This window comes from Amphiura filiformis, chromosome 9 (genome assembly GCF_039555335.1).
Source record: "Amphiura filiformis chromosome 9, Afil_fr2py, whole genome shotgun sequence".
Classification (NCBI taxonomy): domain Eukaryota; kingdom Metazoa; phylum Echinodermata; class Ophiuroidea; order Amphilepidida; family Amphiuridae; genus Amphiura; species Amphiura filiformis.
The window spans coordinates 16,242,660-16,256,608 of NC_092636.1; the positions used below are offsets into that span (position 1 = coordinate 16,242,660).

The 13,949-nt window shown below is 36.0% G+C and overlaps 1 protein-coding gene across 1 annotated transcript in view; it reads right to left on the minus strand.

The window, feature by feature from the left end:
* Positions 1 to 11,170, minus strand: part of LOC140160688 (polypeptide N-acetylgalactosaminyltransferase 10-like) — a 50,126-nt gene extending 38,956 nt beyond the window's left edge. Inside the window, 5 exon segments of the mRNA XM_072183976.1 lie at positions 2,984 to 3,173; positions 5,826 to 6,011; positions 6,929 to 7,095; positions 8,737 to 8,881; positions 11,073 to 11,170. Of these exon segments, the coding sequence (XP_072040077.1) occupies positions 2,984 to 3,173; positions 5,826 to 6,011; positions 6,929 to 7,095; positions 8,737 to 8,840 (647 nt within the window). The 5' untranslated portion in view covers positions 8,841 to 8,881; positions 11,073 to 11,170.
* Positions 11,171 to 13,949: the final 2,779 nt, after the last annotated feature.

Consider the following 13,949-nt stretch of genomic DNA (forward strand, 5'->3'; position numbering starts at 1 on the left):
AGAACAGAAGAACTGTTCTCTTTCTTGAAAATCAGTATTACTACGTATGTAATCCCCTGAAAGCACTCATAAGATGTTCCCCTTCCCCCTTTGATGCCTCTATGAGATTGGATTTTAGAGTTTCCTTTCTCTTGACCCAGTATGCAAAGCACAGTGTCGACAGCTAGTGTTATAAATATAAACTTAATACTCCGTTGGTGAGCGACGGGCGATTGGTATAGAAATCGATCGCTTGAACACTCAGAGGTGTAGTACAAACTCAAAATGGAGACATGTATTCAATTCGATTGAAATCGATATTCTATTATTGACGCAGATAAAGAAAGTCGGTAATGTACATTGTATTATAGATACAGCAGTATAATTGTATAATTCATTTCTCAAACAGTTGAAAATATCACAATTTTTACTTTGGATTTCAAAATCTTTACTTATAAAATGCAGGAAAATATATCCATAGCAAACAGCAAGGCCCCGCTAATTAGTGTATTGCTTTTCGAGTTAGTGTACTGGAAACAAAACCTGCGTTTTACCTGACAACAAATCGAATTTTCTATAATGGCAACACCATATGTGGTACTGATCATCATGCACAAATCGTAGAATAGAAACTATGCGGCAGGCTCTGTGTGATATCTCATATCATGTAAATGGTATGCTTAGCCTGAGTCGCTCGGCCTATCTCGAACAAAATCGCCATGCGTAGCTTTTGAAAAGAGAGGATTCGCCGTACTATCACGGCAATTTTTGACACAAAGATATAGGGATGATGACGATGTGCAAAGGCTGACAGTAAAATCAATCACTTGATTTCTTGGGAGTGGCCTTCTTTTTCTTGATCTTTATCTTCATATGTGACCCACTCTGACAAACCAGGAACAAGTCACATTTTTCACATTTCAGCATCAATACTTTTCAAGATGTGGATAATTTTGTAACTGATACCTTTATATTTTTGCCTAATTGCTATTCTGAGAAATTAGCCAATTCGTTTTCTGCTTTACATAAGATTGAATAAGGGATTGTTCCAGTTCAACTGTTAATTAATGATTAAATAAACCTCTTTTTAATAAGTACTTTCAAGAATTTGTACTCTCAAGAATTTGAAAGTCCACTTAGTCCCCATAGTTGGCAGTGGTGATACAAACCCACCCTTTTTATTTCAAACCCACCCTTTTTATTTTATACCCTTTATACCAAAACTCCGAAACCCACCCTTTCTAAGCGTGGTTGGTAACTGATCATAGATAAGTGGTTATGGTGGTCCAGGAGGTGCAGATTTGCATCCAAAGAGAATTACATAAGTTTTAGATGGCCAAACAGAATGGGATATTGGGATTTCAATATTTTCTTTTTGTGTGTTTCATTTAATAGTGGCATTCAATTGGAAATTACAGTAAGCTTTGTTGAAATTGCAATTGTTGATTTCTAAACCCACCCTTTTTATCAGTGACCACGCTTTATATTTGGCCACACATTTTAATCAGACATTTTTCAAACCCACCCATTTAAGCAGTTTGTGGACCCTTCAAACCCACCCTTTCTAAAGCGTGGGTTACCAACATTGTCCCACAGTCAAATACTATGAAATTAAGAATGTCAAAAATTAATTTTTTTATATGATTGTCATCTGTAGAAGCCTATATCCCAATAACATGTCTGGCGACTTGTTCCGGGTTTGTTAGAGTGGGTCATATCAGCATGCTATGTGATCTGCTCTCACAAAATGAGCATAAGTTAAAATTACTTTCTGAGCCTGATATTCTCCAGTTTTAATTCCTTATTTAATAAACTATACCAAACATGCTAGAGTTGCTTCATGCTTTCAACTGTCACTGTTATTGAATATTGATATGTTTAATGGACTGCATCTTTGTAAAGTGGCCTAGCGACATTTTACGCTCATTTCATTAGAGTATACAATATGCCCCCATATATGCAAAGTATATTTCTTCATATATACTCTGTCACAAGCAATCTTAAATTTATTGCCATAACATAACATCTAGTGGATAATAGTTAATAAATTTTAGATTTACAGTCCTTTTATACTTGATGACTGATCACTAATTATCATACTGGATGAATAATAAACATCTCACAAAATGTAATGTATAAAATAAATGTTTAAGGCAAAAAAAACCACAAGTTTGTTTCCTGTAGCGCACACACATTTCGTTTTTGACGGCTTATTTTGCGCATTAGAATTGTTCTTTACTAACAAAGGAGAAAAAACCAACAACAAAAAAACCATGGAAAATCGCAAAAAAAAAAAATAAAACACTACTGGAGAAAACATTTACACATTACACAAACGTGTGTAGTGACAAACTACTGGAGAAAACATCACACAATTTTTAAATACCTTTTTTAAAAATCATAGGGGATCATAAAATTATTATATGAAGAAATATGATTTTTTTGTGGGTGTTGGAGAAACCCACTGTAAATTCCCATTCCAATTCGCATTAAAAAAGTTTTTTGTTCATTTCAAGGCATTGATTTAAAAAAAATAAATAAATAAAAATCTGCATTTCGCATTCGACTTTATAGACCTGCTACAGGAAACAAACATGTTTTTTTTTGCCTAATGTACATTGTATACTTTTCCTTTGCCCTGAGGCATATCATAGGTCAATTTGGATTCAACTGATTGTCGTCAATATGTACTATAACCATGGTGACAATGCCAACACATGGTCAATGTCAAAGTATTTCACTAATTCACAGAAGCCAGGATAAGTTTAATCAACAAAATAACCTCAGAGTAATTTTTATGACAACCCTTTGTTTTATCTTTACCACTAATTAAACTAGACATGTGCAAACGTTCATTGGCAATAATATTTGCACAGCAACAAACTCAGAAAAATTGCTTGTAAATATAAGATAATGATCTGGGTCACTGTTTTACATGTTGCATTGTTCAAAGCTCGGAGAGAGACATAAATTGTTTGAAAGTTACTTATATATCCAGACTCACCTTATAGGGTCACTGTCATGGCTTCTTCGTTTCCTCTCAGCATCGTTGATGGGGATTCTTTTATAGTATAATTCCCAATCAAAAGCACCTCGCATGATGTCCCCCGCCTGAGACTCGTAATGGAAATCCTCATTGCCAATCACATCAATCATGGGACATGGAATGCAGCGATGATTCAAGGCAATACGTTCTACAGGTGTATTAGAGTGAATTGTTATAAAGAAAAAATATAATACAGTAAATAACGAAGCTCAAGAAGGGAAGTGGTTCTAAAGAGATTATACCCAAAGAGTACCGACTAAAAATTACACCATGCATAACGCTATGGTAAATCTGCCATTTTGGTTTGTCATACCTGGAGGGAAAATAGTGTACCACTGGCTTCAGCAAAAGTCCAAAATCAAACGATAATTTAAGCTTACATGTTACCAGTGGTGGCGCTGGGGGAATTTGCCCCCTAACATTTTTTTCTTGCCCCCCCTCCTTTTGAGGCAAAAAAACCCAAATCACACAAATTTCCACTTTTTGCAGCAATTTTGTGCAAAATTGGTTGATTTTGCCCTTCTGAAATTCACTTTGCCTCCCAATGCCTCCTGAAAAAAATTCCTGGTGCTGACACTGAACGTTACAGAGATCTGCAGGAGTATCAGACTATGATTTGGCATTCAATGCATTCAATGCAAAACACAAATAAGCAATCAAAGTTTACTGGGCACACTATTTTCTCTCCATGATCGACACACAAGCGAGGCAGAGTCCAGGGCTCAAATTTAAGGAAGGCCACCGAGGCCATTGCCTGCCCATTTTCAGTTTTGGCCTTGGTGCCCCAGATCTTTTGTCAACTTCAAGGCATTCTTCATCACTTGTTGGCCTTGGTGCCCTTCTTTGTCTTTGCCAAGTGTTCTTGAAAACGGGTGCCCCAACCAATTAAAATTTGACGCCTGGCAGAGTCACTACTCTTTGGGTCTACCTCATTCAGTGGTTTACAGAAAACAATTTTGAATGTTATCACACATGATTGATGACCAAATTGTGCAAATATCTAGGCTGAAACAGTTCTCAATTGATCCAACTTAAAGTATTTTAAACTGTTGCGATTTGGTAGTTCACAACATATTGTGAATGGTAGTGAGCTAAGAGCTTTGGCAAAAATTGCATTGATCATTTCATAGCGACCATGCAGAAGAATTCAAATATCACAGATATACTTTTGTAGATCCTGTGGTTCTTGAGTTATGTTGTAAAGAGGGCTGAAACAACAACACTTTTGTAAAAAACGTATATAACATTAACAACAATAAATCAAGCGGTTTTCAAAATATATGATTTGTAGAATGAACTTTTGCAAAACATCAAAGTGTTATTTTTCAATAATATATTGATTTAGATAATGAAAATCAATTTTTTTTGCTGCTTCGACCAACAATACCTAGTCTACCCTTAAAACTGCCTTTCAATCAAATTTATTGACAGATTACAAACACCATATGGTGGTTTTCAAAGCTGATATACCATGGCCTGCTGATAATATTGTCAGACTTCAAACTCCTCTCCTTAATGAGCCTACATATATACATTTGTATAACATACTATGTATATACCGTATTTCGTCAAATAAACGCCCCCAGGGGCGTTACATTTTCCCAAGGGGGGGGGGCGTTTATTAGAGGTAATTTTTAGCACGACAATTCCCGTTAAAATCATTAGGTAAGCTTAAAAGTCACGCTAAAATGACGAACTATGAACTTTTGACACTGACTTTTGGTTCACTTCCGGGTTGCCGATGCAGATTTTCGCAACTTATTGCTGCTATTATCAACCATGTGAGCAACTTGGTAAGCTTACTACACAAGATAGCATGGAAATATCGGAATTTTGAAACATCTTGGTTGAAAAAAGTGGTGGGGGCGTTTATTTGAGGGGGGCGACTATTTGACGAAATACGGTACATGATAGTATCTGATGTTCAGATGCTTAAAGATATTAAACAGATTCCTGCTTAATTGTCAAGAAACTTTCATACACAAACAAACATTTTTGTTTGTTTGGGTTTTCTTCCTTTTTTCAAGGACCATATCAGCAGTTAACTATTTGCATAATGCCTTTATTTTCCAAAGCATATTGGTGTTGATCGATTGATTGATTGATGGAAAAGGTATACCTAAACTCATTTACTTATTCACATAAACTCATTTACATATTCACATTTACAAACTCTTGTATGTTTGTCCCAAAATGACTGTGGACAACCATGATCCAATGGACACCCACAATACGTTATCTCAAAAATCACGACTAATAAATAAATAAGTGAATAAATATATAAAACTGGACAAAAATTTTTAACTTGTCAATTGTCATGTTTAAATATCATTTGTTTCATCAAGAAATATCACCAGGCGCTAGCATAACATATGCTGTGCTGTCTGCTTGTTCGTTTCTGAATATTTGTCATTAAACATTTAACTGAGCTAGCATAACATATGCTGTGATGTCTTGCCTGCTTGGTTCTGAATTAACCAGTTACTTGATGGTGCCAGTGATATCTACATGTATCAGAATGGCAAATTTGGAAGATACCATAGGTTACCTAATTCTTAGCAACAAATTTTCCTGAGAAAAAAACATCAAACAAATTTGATTTGATTTTGCAGACAAAAATATCACACATTTTTAGGAAAACTAAAATATTTTGAGGACAAGCAAAATCTATGCTTAGGTTGTCCTGAGGACAACTTCCACTTTTTCTTTATTGCAGACACTGTCTGTTGATAGACTAAAACCGTGTACAAAACTGTTAAAGTAACAAACAATTAAACCAAATAAATAAACACACCCTTACCAAGTAATGGTGGCAGCCAGTTGACATTTGCTTCACAATGGGAGTCCAGATAGAGAAGAACATCACCAGTTGCCTTCTTGCCCCCTATTAATCTGGTACGGATTAAGCCTTCCCGTTGATCTAATCGGATTATTTTCACTTTGGGAAATCTTGCCATATAAGCATCTAATGGTCCTTTTAAAAAATCTGTAAAAAGAAAAACAATTGATGATGATAAATTACAAATTTATGATGAGAGGATATGTGATGATGGTATTATAATACCGGCAGGTAACACACTGCATACCGTTGTTAGGCAGGAAAAACCTCCTATGTGTCTGAGGACTGAGTGACAGTCTAAGGACTAGTCATTTATTACCCCCACCAGATTCTCGGTCCATGGCAGAGGTTTGCGTAATGCTCAAGATCATACACAACTCAGGGCTAACACTAAACGCTTTAAACAGAGACCTATCCCTTTTATGTATCCCTTTTAAACATGCATTAATTGCCCCAATTGCTTTTATCTAAATTCAATTTTTTTCATAATGGTTTTATCCTGCTGGCGGGTTCAACTGACTTTTAGTGCTTTTTAACCAAATTTTTGTTTTTTACATTGTAATTTTTTTTTTTTTTTTTGTGTACAAATTTCATATCTTTGTGTCCTTGTAATAATATATTTTCCATGTGTCATGTTTATTCATACTACCATGTGCAATACTTGTGTAATTATAAATGTTTTAAATTTTGTGTGTTAAAAAAGTATCTTTAATTTAATTTTTTGTAATATTTCTCAGTATTTTGGCATTTGGCCACGAATGTGAAATAAATATATATGAAATGAAAATGAATGAATGTGTCATTGGCCCCTGAACATGTTTAAAGCAAAACCTCCTATGTAACCGGTTGGCAGTTTTATTTTAAACATGTTCAGGGGCCACAAACACATTGGAGGTTTTTCGATACTTGTTTTCATCATTGGTATTCCGTAACTTTGATATATATTGATAACACTCAGAAAGTGATATCATTGAATGGTCAATTTATACCATTTATTATCGATTGTTTGATGGTGCTTAGTAAGCTTTACAAGATACCTAGATCCTAAGCTCGATTCTTCTTACCTCTATCGCTGAAATCATCAACTAAAATGATTTCATGTATAAGTTCTGGTGGTGATCTATTGAGCACACTGTGTACTGTACGTTGTAATGTTGACATGGCTTCATTGTGGAACGGAATGACTATCGATGCATTTGGTAGTTTAGCTAAGTATTTGATGTCCTTACACCTGTAAAACCATAAGATGAAAATATAGTGTAACTAAAATTGCATGATATTGATAGTGAGGTAGAAATAAAATACTCCGGGCACTCATCAGAACAAATACGGCTTATTTGCATCCTTGTGGATGCTACAAAAAGCCACAACTGCTATGCAGACTTTGCCGTTTGAAATTTGAAGGGGAGCTTTTAATCGCTCTCCTTGAGTGCTACAGGAGATCATTAGGAGAGCATTTTTACTGCACTGTATATGTGGTTATTATTGTTACACTAAAGTTTGGCGAGCAATAAAAAGCTCTCCTAAGCTTTATTTGAGGGGAGTGATGGGGAGCAATCGCTCTAGCTCTCCTCAAATGGCAAAGCCTGGCTATGTCAGCAATACATAAAAGTGTACTCCATGTACCTGCGCCCAAATGTGTGCACACCATTCTATATCAATCCACATATTATGAGCCTCACCATACTACAAGCTGTACAGAGTATAATTTGCGTGAATACAGAATAATTATGATACTGATCCAGATCAGATTGAGGGGAATAATACCAAAAACCTACATTTTAGGCCAAATTTAATGCAAATTATTTTTTTAAATTGTATATTTTGGGAAATTGCGGGCCAAGATTCACAAAACTGGGCCAATTTCCCGATAAATTCGAGAACATTTTGACAAAATGACCCTGTAATGTATTATATTCCAATTTTAACATAAAAAAGGGCCATTATCCCAGCATCCTTATATCCGAAGACCGAAAATTATAAGCCCAGTTCAGTGGCACATACCCAATTCCCCTGGGGGGACTCAGTACAAATGACCATACAGGGACGTGCAGCAAACGTGGGTAGCATTTTCGGCTTTTTGGTATATCAATGACCCCATTTTCTGGGCTAATTTTGGTATATGGATGGGCCCTTTTTTCAAAATGTTAGCCATTATTTTTGAAAATAGCCCAATTTTGCCTCACTGTAACCAAAATGTTTGAAATTTCTACAAAATTTGGGAGAAAAGTTGTAAAATTAAAACAATTTGTTTTAAATTTGGCTGCAAATTTTGAATTTTGGTATATCGATGGCTCCAAAAATTGGTATATTGATACAATGTAGGTCCACTTTCCATTACGTTTCACTACCTGGAGAGAATTTATCAAAAATTGAATCTCCTCCTGAGGTTGGTATCTGTCAATGAGTTGACCAGATCACAAGGATGTCATTATAGCTAGAGGCAGTATAACACAAATGGGTCAATGAGTTACATAAAAATGACCTTGTGTGGTATTTGGTTCCCAGGAAGTGAGTTTTGCCTGAGGCAATTTGTGGTTAAATGTAGATCCCTCACTACAAGAGTTATTACCGTCGATTTGGTTGAAATAGGAGGTGAGACATGATCAAATCTCTCCAGGTAACAAAATGTAATGCTAAGAAACACACCCTAACCAAACTAAACTTGAGTACCCCCAGGCCGATTTCCTGTATAGCTGTTTGTAATGAGAGCCCCCCCAGCCAGGGTCCCACTTTACACTAAGCCTTGCAATCCATCTTACGATTGATATACCACACATAAACCCCTATTAAGAATAAGAGCGATCATAAGCATTTGTGAAATTTGCCCCAGGTGTACCCAATCCTTGCATCAAATACACCCTAGATTTACCTTGCGTTCCTAATATCAGGAATAGACCTATCTAATGATACTAATTCACTGACTCGTTGATTGAAGCCATTAGCTTTGGTATCTTCTCTCTCTGTTTTCTTCATTTCAGCTGTCAGTCTAACTTTAGAACCTTGTTCACCTGGACCTGATGATCAAAAGAAAAACAAACAGAATATTGTATTATAAGTGGTATTTTTTCACGTACAGATATTTTGGCGATTTGGAGTGAGAGAGACATAAATAGGAATTTGTTATTATTTTTTCAATTGCCCATTCCTTGCCCTATACTTTCGATGTACATTATTACATATTTTTGAGGAAATTGGAACTCCATTTGCAAAATGCGCAAAAATAAAACCTTTGCGAAAATTACCACTTTACGAAAATTACCGAATTGAAAACTAAAATAAATTCAGAAGTAAAAACAATTGCTCTGAAAAAGGTAGGGGTGTCACATATTTAGGGGCTGTGCAATAATTATGAGGCCCCTGGAGGGTAAAATTTCAATAATTGCTTGCTCCCCCTCTCGGCTTGCCAAAATTGCTTGCCCCCCCCCATCTTGGCCTGCCAAAAAAATCTTTCCCCACTTTACACATGCCAAATTTTGGGATCCTAATTTGCAAACCTTAAATGTTCTAGATATAGCAAGCAGGAAAATTTGCATTTATAAAGCGTTTCCATACTGTTTCTTTAAAAGCCTTTTTAGAACATTTTATTTAAAAGACACCATGAATGTGTGCTAAATATCATTTGCTCCCCCTTTCGGCTTGCCAAAAATTGCTTCCCTCTTTCGTCTCGCCAAAAGTTTCTTGCCCCCCCCCCACCAATTTTACCCTCCCACCAGGGCTCATAATTATTGCACAGCCCCTTAGTAACAAATTCCTTCCCATGACTTCCTTCACAGGCAGGGGCAGACAAACCTCATAGTTGGACTCTCAATGGCTCCTGGATCCCATGCTTCTTGCTCAACACCAACTGTTTCCTCTACTTTATCTTGCACTTTTCTACAACAAATCTAAATTCCTAGTTGCAAGCAAACTGTTAATCTGTTTCTTTCAATAAGTTCAATTGATGTCATTTTGGTTGATATGGCATGCTTTCATTTCAATGTAGGCAACCATTTATGGACAATTATCACAGCAAATATAACCAAAGGTACCATGCAATCAATCAAGATCTTAAAGGTGATGTCATATTTTTTGTTTGTACATTTTGTAAGCGCGATACTCCCCGGTTCCGGTCGATCCTTCATGTAATTATTTCGTGTAATCTAATCCTAACTCTAACCCTAATCCTAACCCTAACCCTAAGCCTAATCCTAATCATAACCCTAATGCTAACCCTAATCCTAACCCTAAACTAACCCTAACTCTAACCCCAACCCTAACCCTAATTTCGTGTAAAATTACATGAAGGAATAACCCCGGTTCCAAACACCTGGACACCCCCCACTGCCTATTTAGTGCAATCAATTTCAATTAACATGCATTACAATCATGCAAAATTACTGCAAATCATGTTAAAGCTGTCACATTTGGCAGATGAATGGTACTTATAGTGCTAATCAATCTAGGCTATGGAGGCATTTTTTAAAACAGTACCCTCATTCTAGTATTAAAAGGTCATTAAACTTTGCACAGAGGGTCAAGTTCAAAATTACTCAGACCTGTTCAAAACTCACACCATCGTGATCCTCTGGTAATAGGAATTCAGAAAAAGTATACTTTGACCTATCTATGATGTACGGTTATGGAGTTATTGTCCAATTTTAAATTGTCCAAACATAAATTTGCCCTATGATGTTACAATGTTACCTTGTTGCTCATACGTGTAACTCTATAAATGTACATCGTAGATGGGTCAAACTATACTTTTTCTGAATCCTTATGACTAGAGAAACACATTGCATGTTTTTAACCAAGTCCAATCATTTTGAACTTGAAGGTGCTGTTGAAATGCCTAGCCTATAATGATGAGCGGTGAGCGCTATAAGTATGTACTCTATCTCTGTCAAATACAGCAAATTTAACATGATTTGCACGATTGTTAGGGAATTTTATTGGACTAATTGATTCTGCCAGAGCTTGTCAAATTAAGCCCAGGGCTGTTCATTGATGCCTAGCAGGGTCATAATTTCGTTTCACAGTGAGAATCAATCTTGATTCTTGCAGAATAAATTTGCGGGAATAATTTGATTCTTGCAAATCAATATCTGTGTCAACAGATTCAACTTTGATTCACGCAAATCTGTTTACGAGAATCTTTGTGAGAATCAATTCTCGGATTCTCGCTAAAATTCTGACCCTGCCTAGGTGAACGAGCTGCATCATGCTTACCCGTCCGCTGTTTGTCAGCATTGATCAGCTTGTAGTCATGCCAATCTATCCTTCAGTAGATCATTCTCACTTGCAGCATAATTTTTGTGATCCTTTTTAGGAAATTGAGAGAAAAAATAAATAAAATAAGTTCTGAAGAAATGTCAAATTATTTGGTATATACTGTATGCACTTTTATTGGATTTGTAGGCCTCTTTCTTTGAGGCGAGCATGTCGGGGAGGGGGTGTATTTATCATGCACTCTAGTGAGTGATTAATCTACACTCTACACTTACAATCAAAACTTTCCCACGTTCTGTGACCTTTTTTTACGCTTACAAAGTTCTTGTGTGCTTTGTTCCTAAGTTCCAACACTGGAATGAGTCTGTGTGGGTGAAAGGGAGGGCCGGAGGGGTATGTGTCATACAATTTTCAGTCCAAAATTGGGGGAGCATAAATTTTTTAGACCATGAAAGGATGTCATAAAAAATTGGGTACAATGTACAATTACTATTAAAATACATGTAGGTTGCAACTTGCTAGACTTGAGTTCAGTCCTTGTTTACAGAGTTTAGGGTTAGAGACAGGCCTCCAAAAACCGCGGGAACGCGGGAACGGCGTTCCCAGAAAGGTCACAGAGGTCACAGAAAAAAAAATTGCAAAAAAATTTTTTTTTTAAATTTTTTTTTTTTTTTCAAAGTTTTCGGCGACCTTGGAGAACCACTGGACCTATTATGAAACTTCAGAATCATTCACAGTTAATTTTAAAAAGAAGAAAAAAAAGAAGAAAAAATTACGAAAAAATTAGAGTTTGTTATCCTGTATATGCAAACCATTAACTAATGTTTACCTCTTCATCTATCACATATTATAGATGTATTGGTTTTCCATGCATTTATAATATGTGATAGATGAAGAGGTAAACAAAGTTAATGGTTTGCATATTAGGCCTAAGGATAACAAACTGTAATTTTTTCGTAATTTTTTCCATTTTTTTTTCAAATTATCTGTGAATAATCCTAACCCTTCAGAATAGGTCCAGTGGTTCTTCAAAGTTGCAAAATACTTCTAAAAAAAAGTTAAAAAAAAAAAAAAAAATTGTTTTGAGTTTTGACAGTAATACTTTGAAATTTTAAGTTGTGTTTTTTTGTGAAAAAGGATGTAAATTTTTATAGAAAACTGTTCCAAAATAAGGCTCAGATTGCACGAGAGAGCATCTAAACCCTGAGAGCTTCCAGGGCCCTTAAGCGGGCCCTGGACCCCGGCCGTTAGGATTTCGCGCTTCACGCTCGTGATGTCCGCTACGCGCACATAGGCCTATTTCAGTTATTTCACAGAAAATTTTCAGCACTTGTCATTAAGTTCCCAGACAGCAGAAAATTTTCTGGAGGCCTGGTTAGAGATTAGGGTTGGGGTAGGGCAGCCTTGACTCTTATAGTGAGACTAGAGTTGCACCCTATTTGGTAATCACTCCAAAATTGACTCCAGTCACCCATATCTATGGCCAGCCTCCCCTTCTGAAGAAAATGGCATGCCAAGGGTTATTTGCAGTTATCATGTTTAGGGTGTATTAAAACTTTTTTCATTATTATGATAAAGTGAATCCCCCTGCCTTTTTAACCTGACAAAAAAATGCATACCATAAAACTCAAAGTTTTATAGGCTAAAAAAAGCTGCATTTTTAAAATAGCATTGTATATCAAATTATCATAACATGGAATATGTATATTTTAATAAGAATTTAAAATTATAAATAGATAGCCTCATCCCTCACTTTTTTCAAAAAAAGTTGAGATTTTTATACCACTGGAAACATCTGGCTAGACTGGCTACATAATATCAATTAGGTCTTAGCCAGCCATGCGTCCACCCGTCTTTAAGACGGGCCAATCTAATTTTAGACGGGTAGATTTAATGAATTTTACAGATGTGATAGCTCTAAAACAGATGATTTTAAGGTTATATGAACTTGAGACTAATTCAGAGTGACATTTTCTTGCAGATTAAATCGTTCAGCAAAAATATCGTCAAATTTGAAATTTGTTCTGGTATACCAGAACGAAATTATATTAACAGTGGCCTATGGAGAAGTGTAATACACATAATCATGCTTAACTTGCAAACGCAAAATCGGAATTAACTGAAATTTTGGGAATAAGCCTTTTTCGTGGAAATCTACTGAAAAATATCATAAAAAGATGATGCTAGGTCTCACAAAATACTCCTTTAAGTTTTGACTTTTTCCACAAAATGTTGCTAGTTTTCATTGCAGATGGCCCTGAATCAAATGACAAAACAAAGATTTCAACCATACATACCTGTACATTCCTTTGTACATTGATTTGATGAATAGTATCTTCACCTTCACCATCATGTATTGCACGTTCACGAGGCAGTTTCCCACCGCCATCTGCCCGGGGAACTCCGGGGAGACTATCTTGACTATCCGACTCGACATCAGGTAAAATATATCGCTGATACACCATCGTTATCAACAAAAGTACACATATAAACGCTAAATAGCGAACTAATCTTCTAACTCTCAACCTCATGGCTTATAAAATAATGTAAAATAACTGACTAAATACAAAATAGCGTTCTTAGTAACATAATTTCACTTGAGTTCATAGAAAAACTGAACTTCACTACCATGCACTGCACTTCCGCGTACAAGATTGGATTCCGAACACGTCTTTGAAATTTCCCGCTGGATCTACCATACACCTGGCCATAAAACCTTATAAACTGTCATAAATGTGATATCTATACATCGTTGGCATGGTTTTCAACCTGTAATTTGACACGTTGCACATTCAATTTCATAATTATCATAAAAAGACAGCTGTGTAAAAGTGATCTTCATCACACGTCGCGGTGTGTGCCACATATCGACAATCA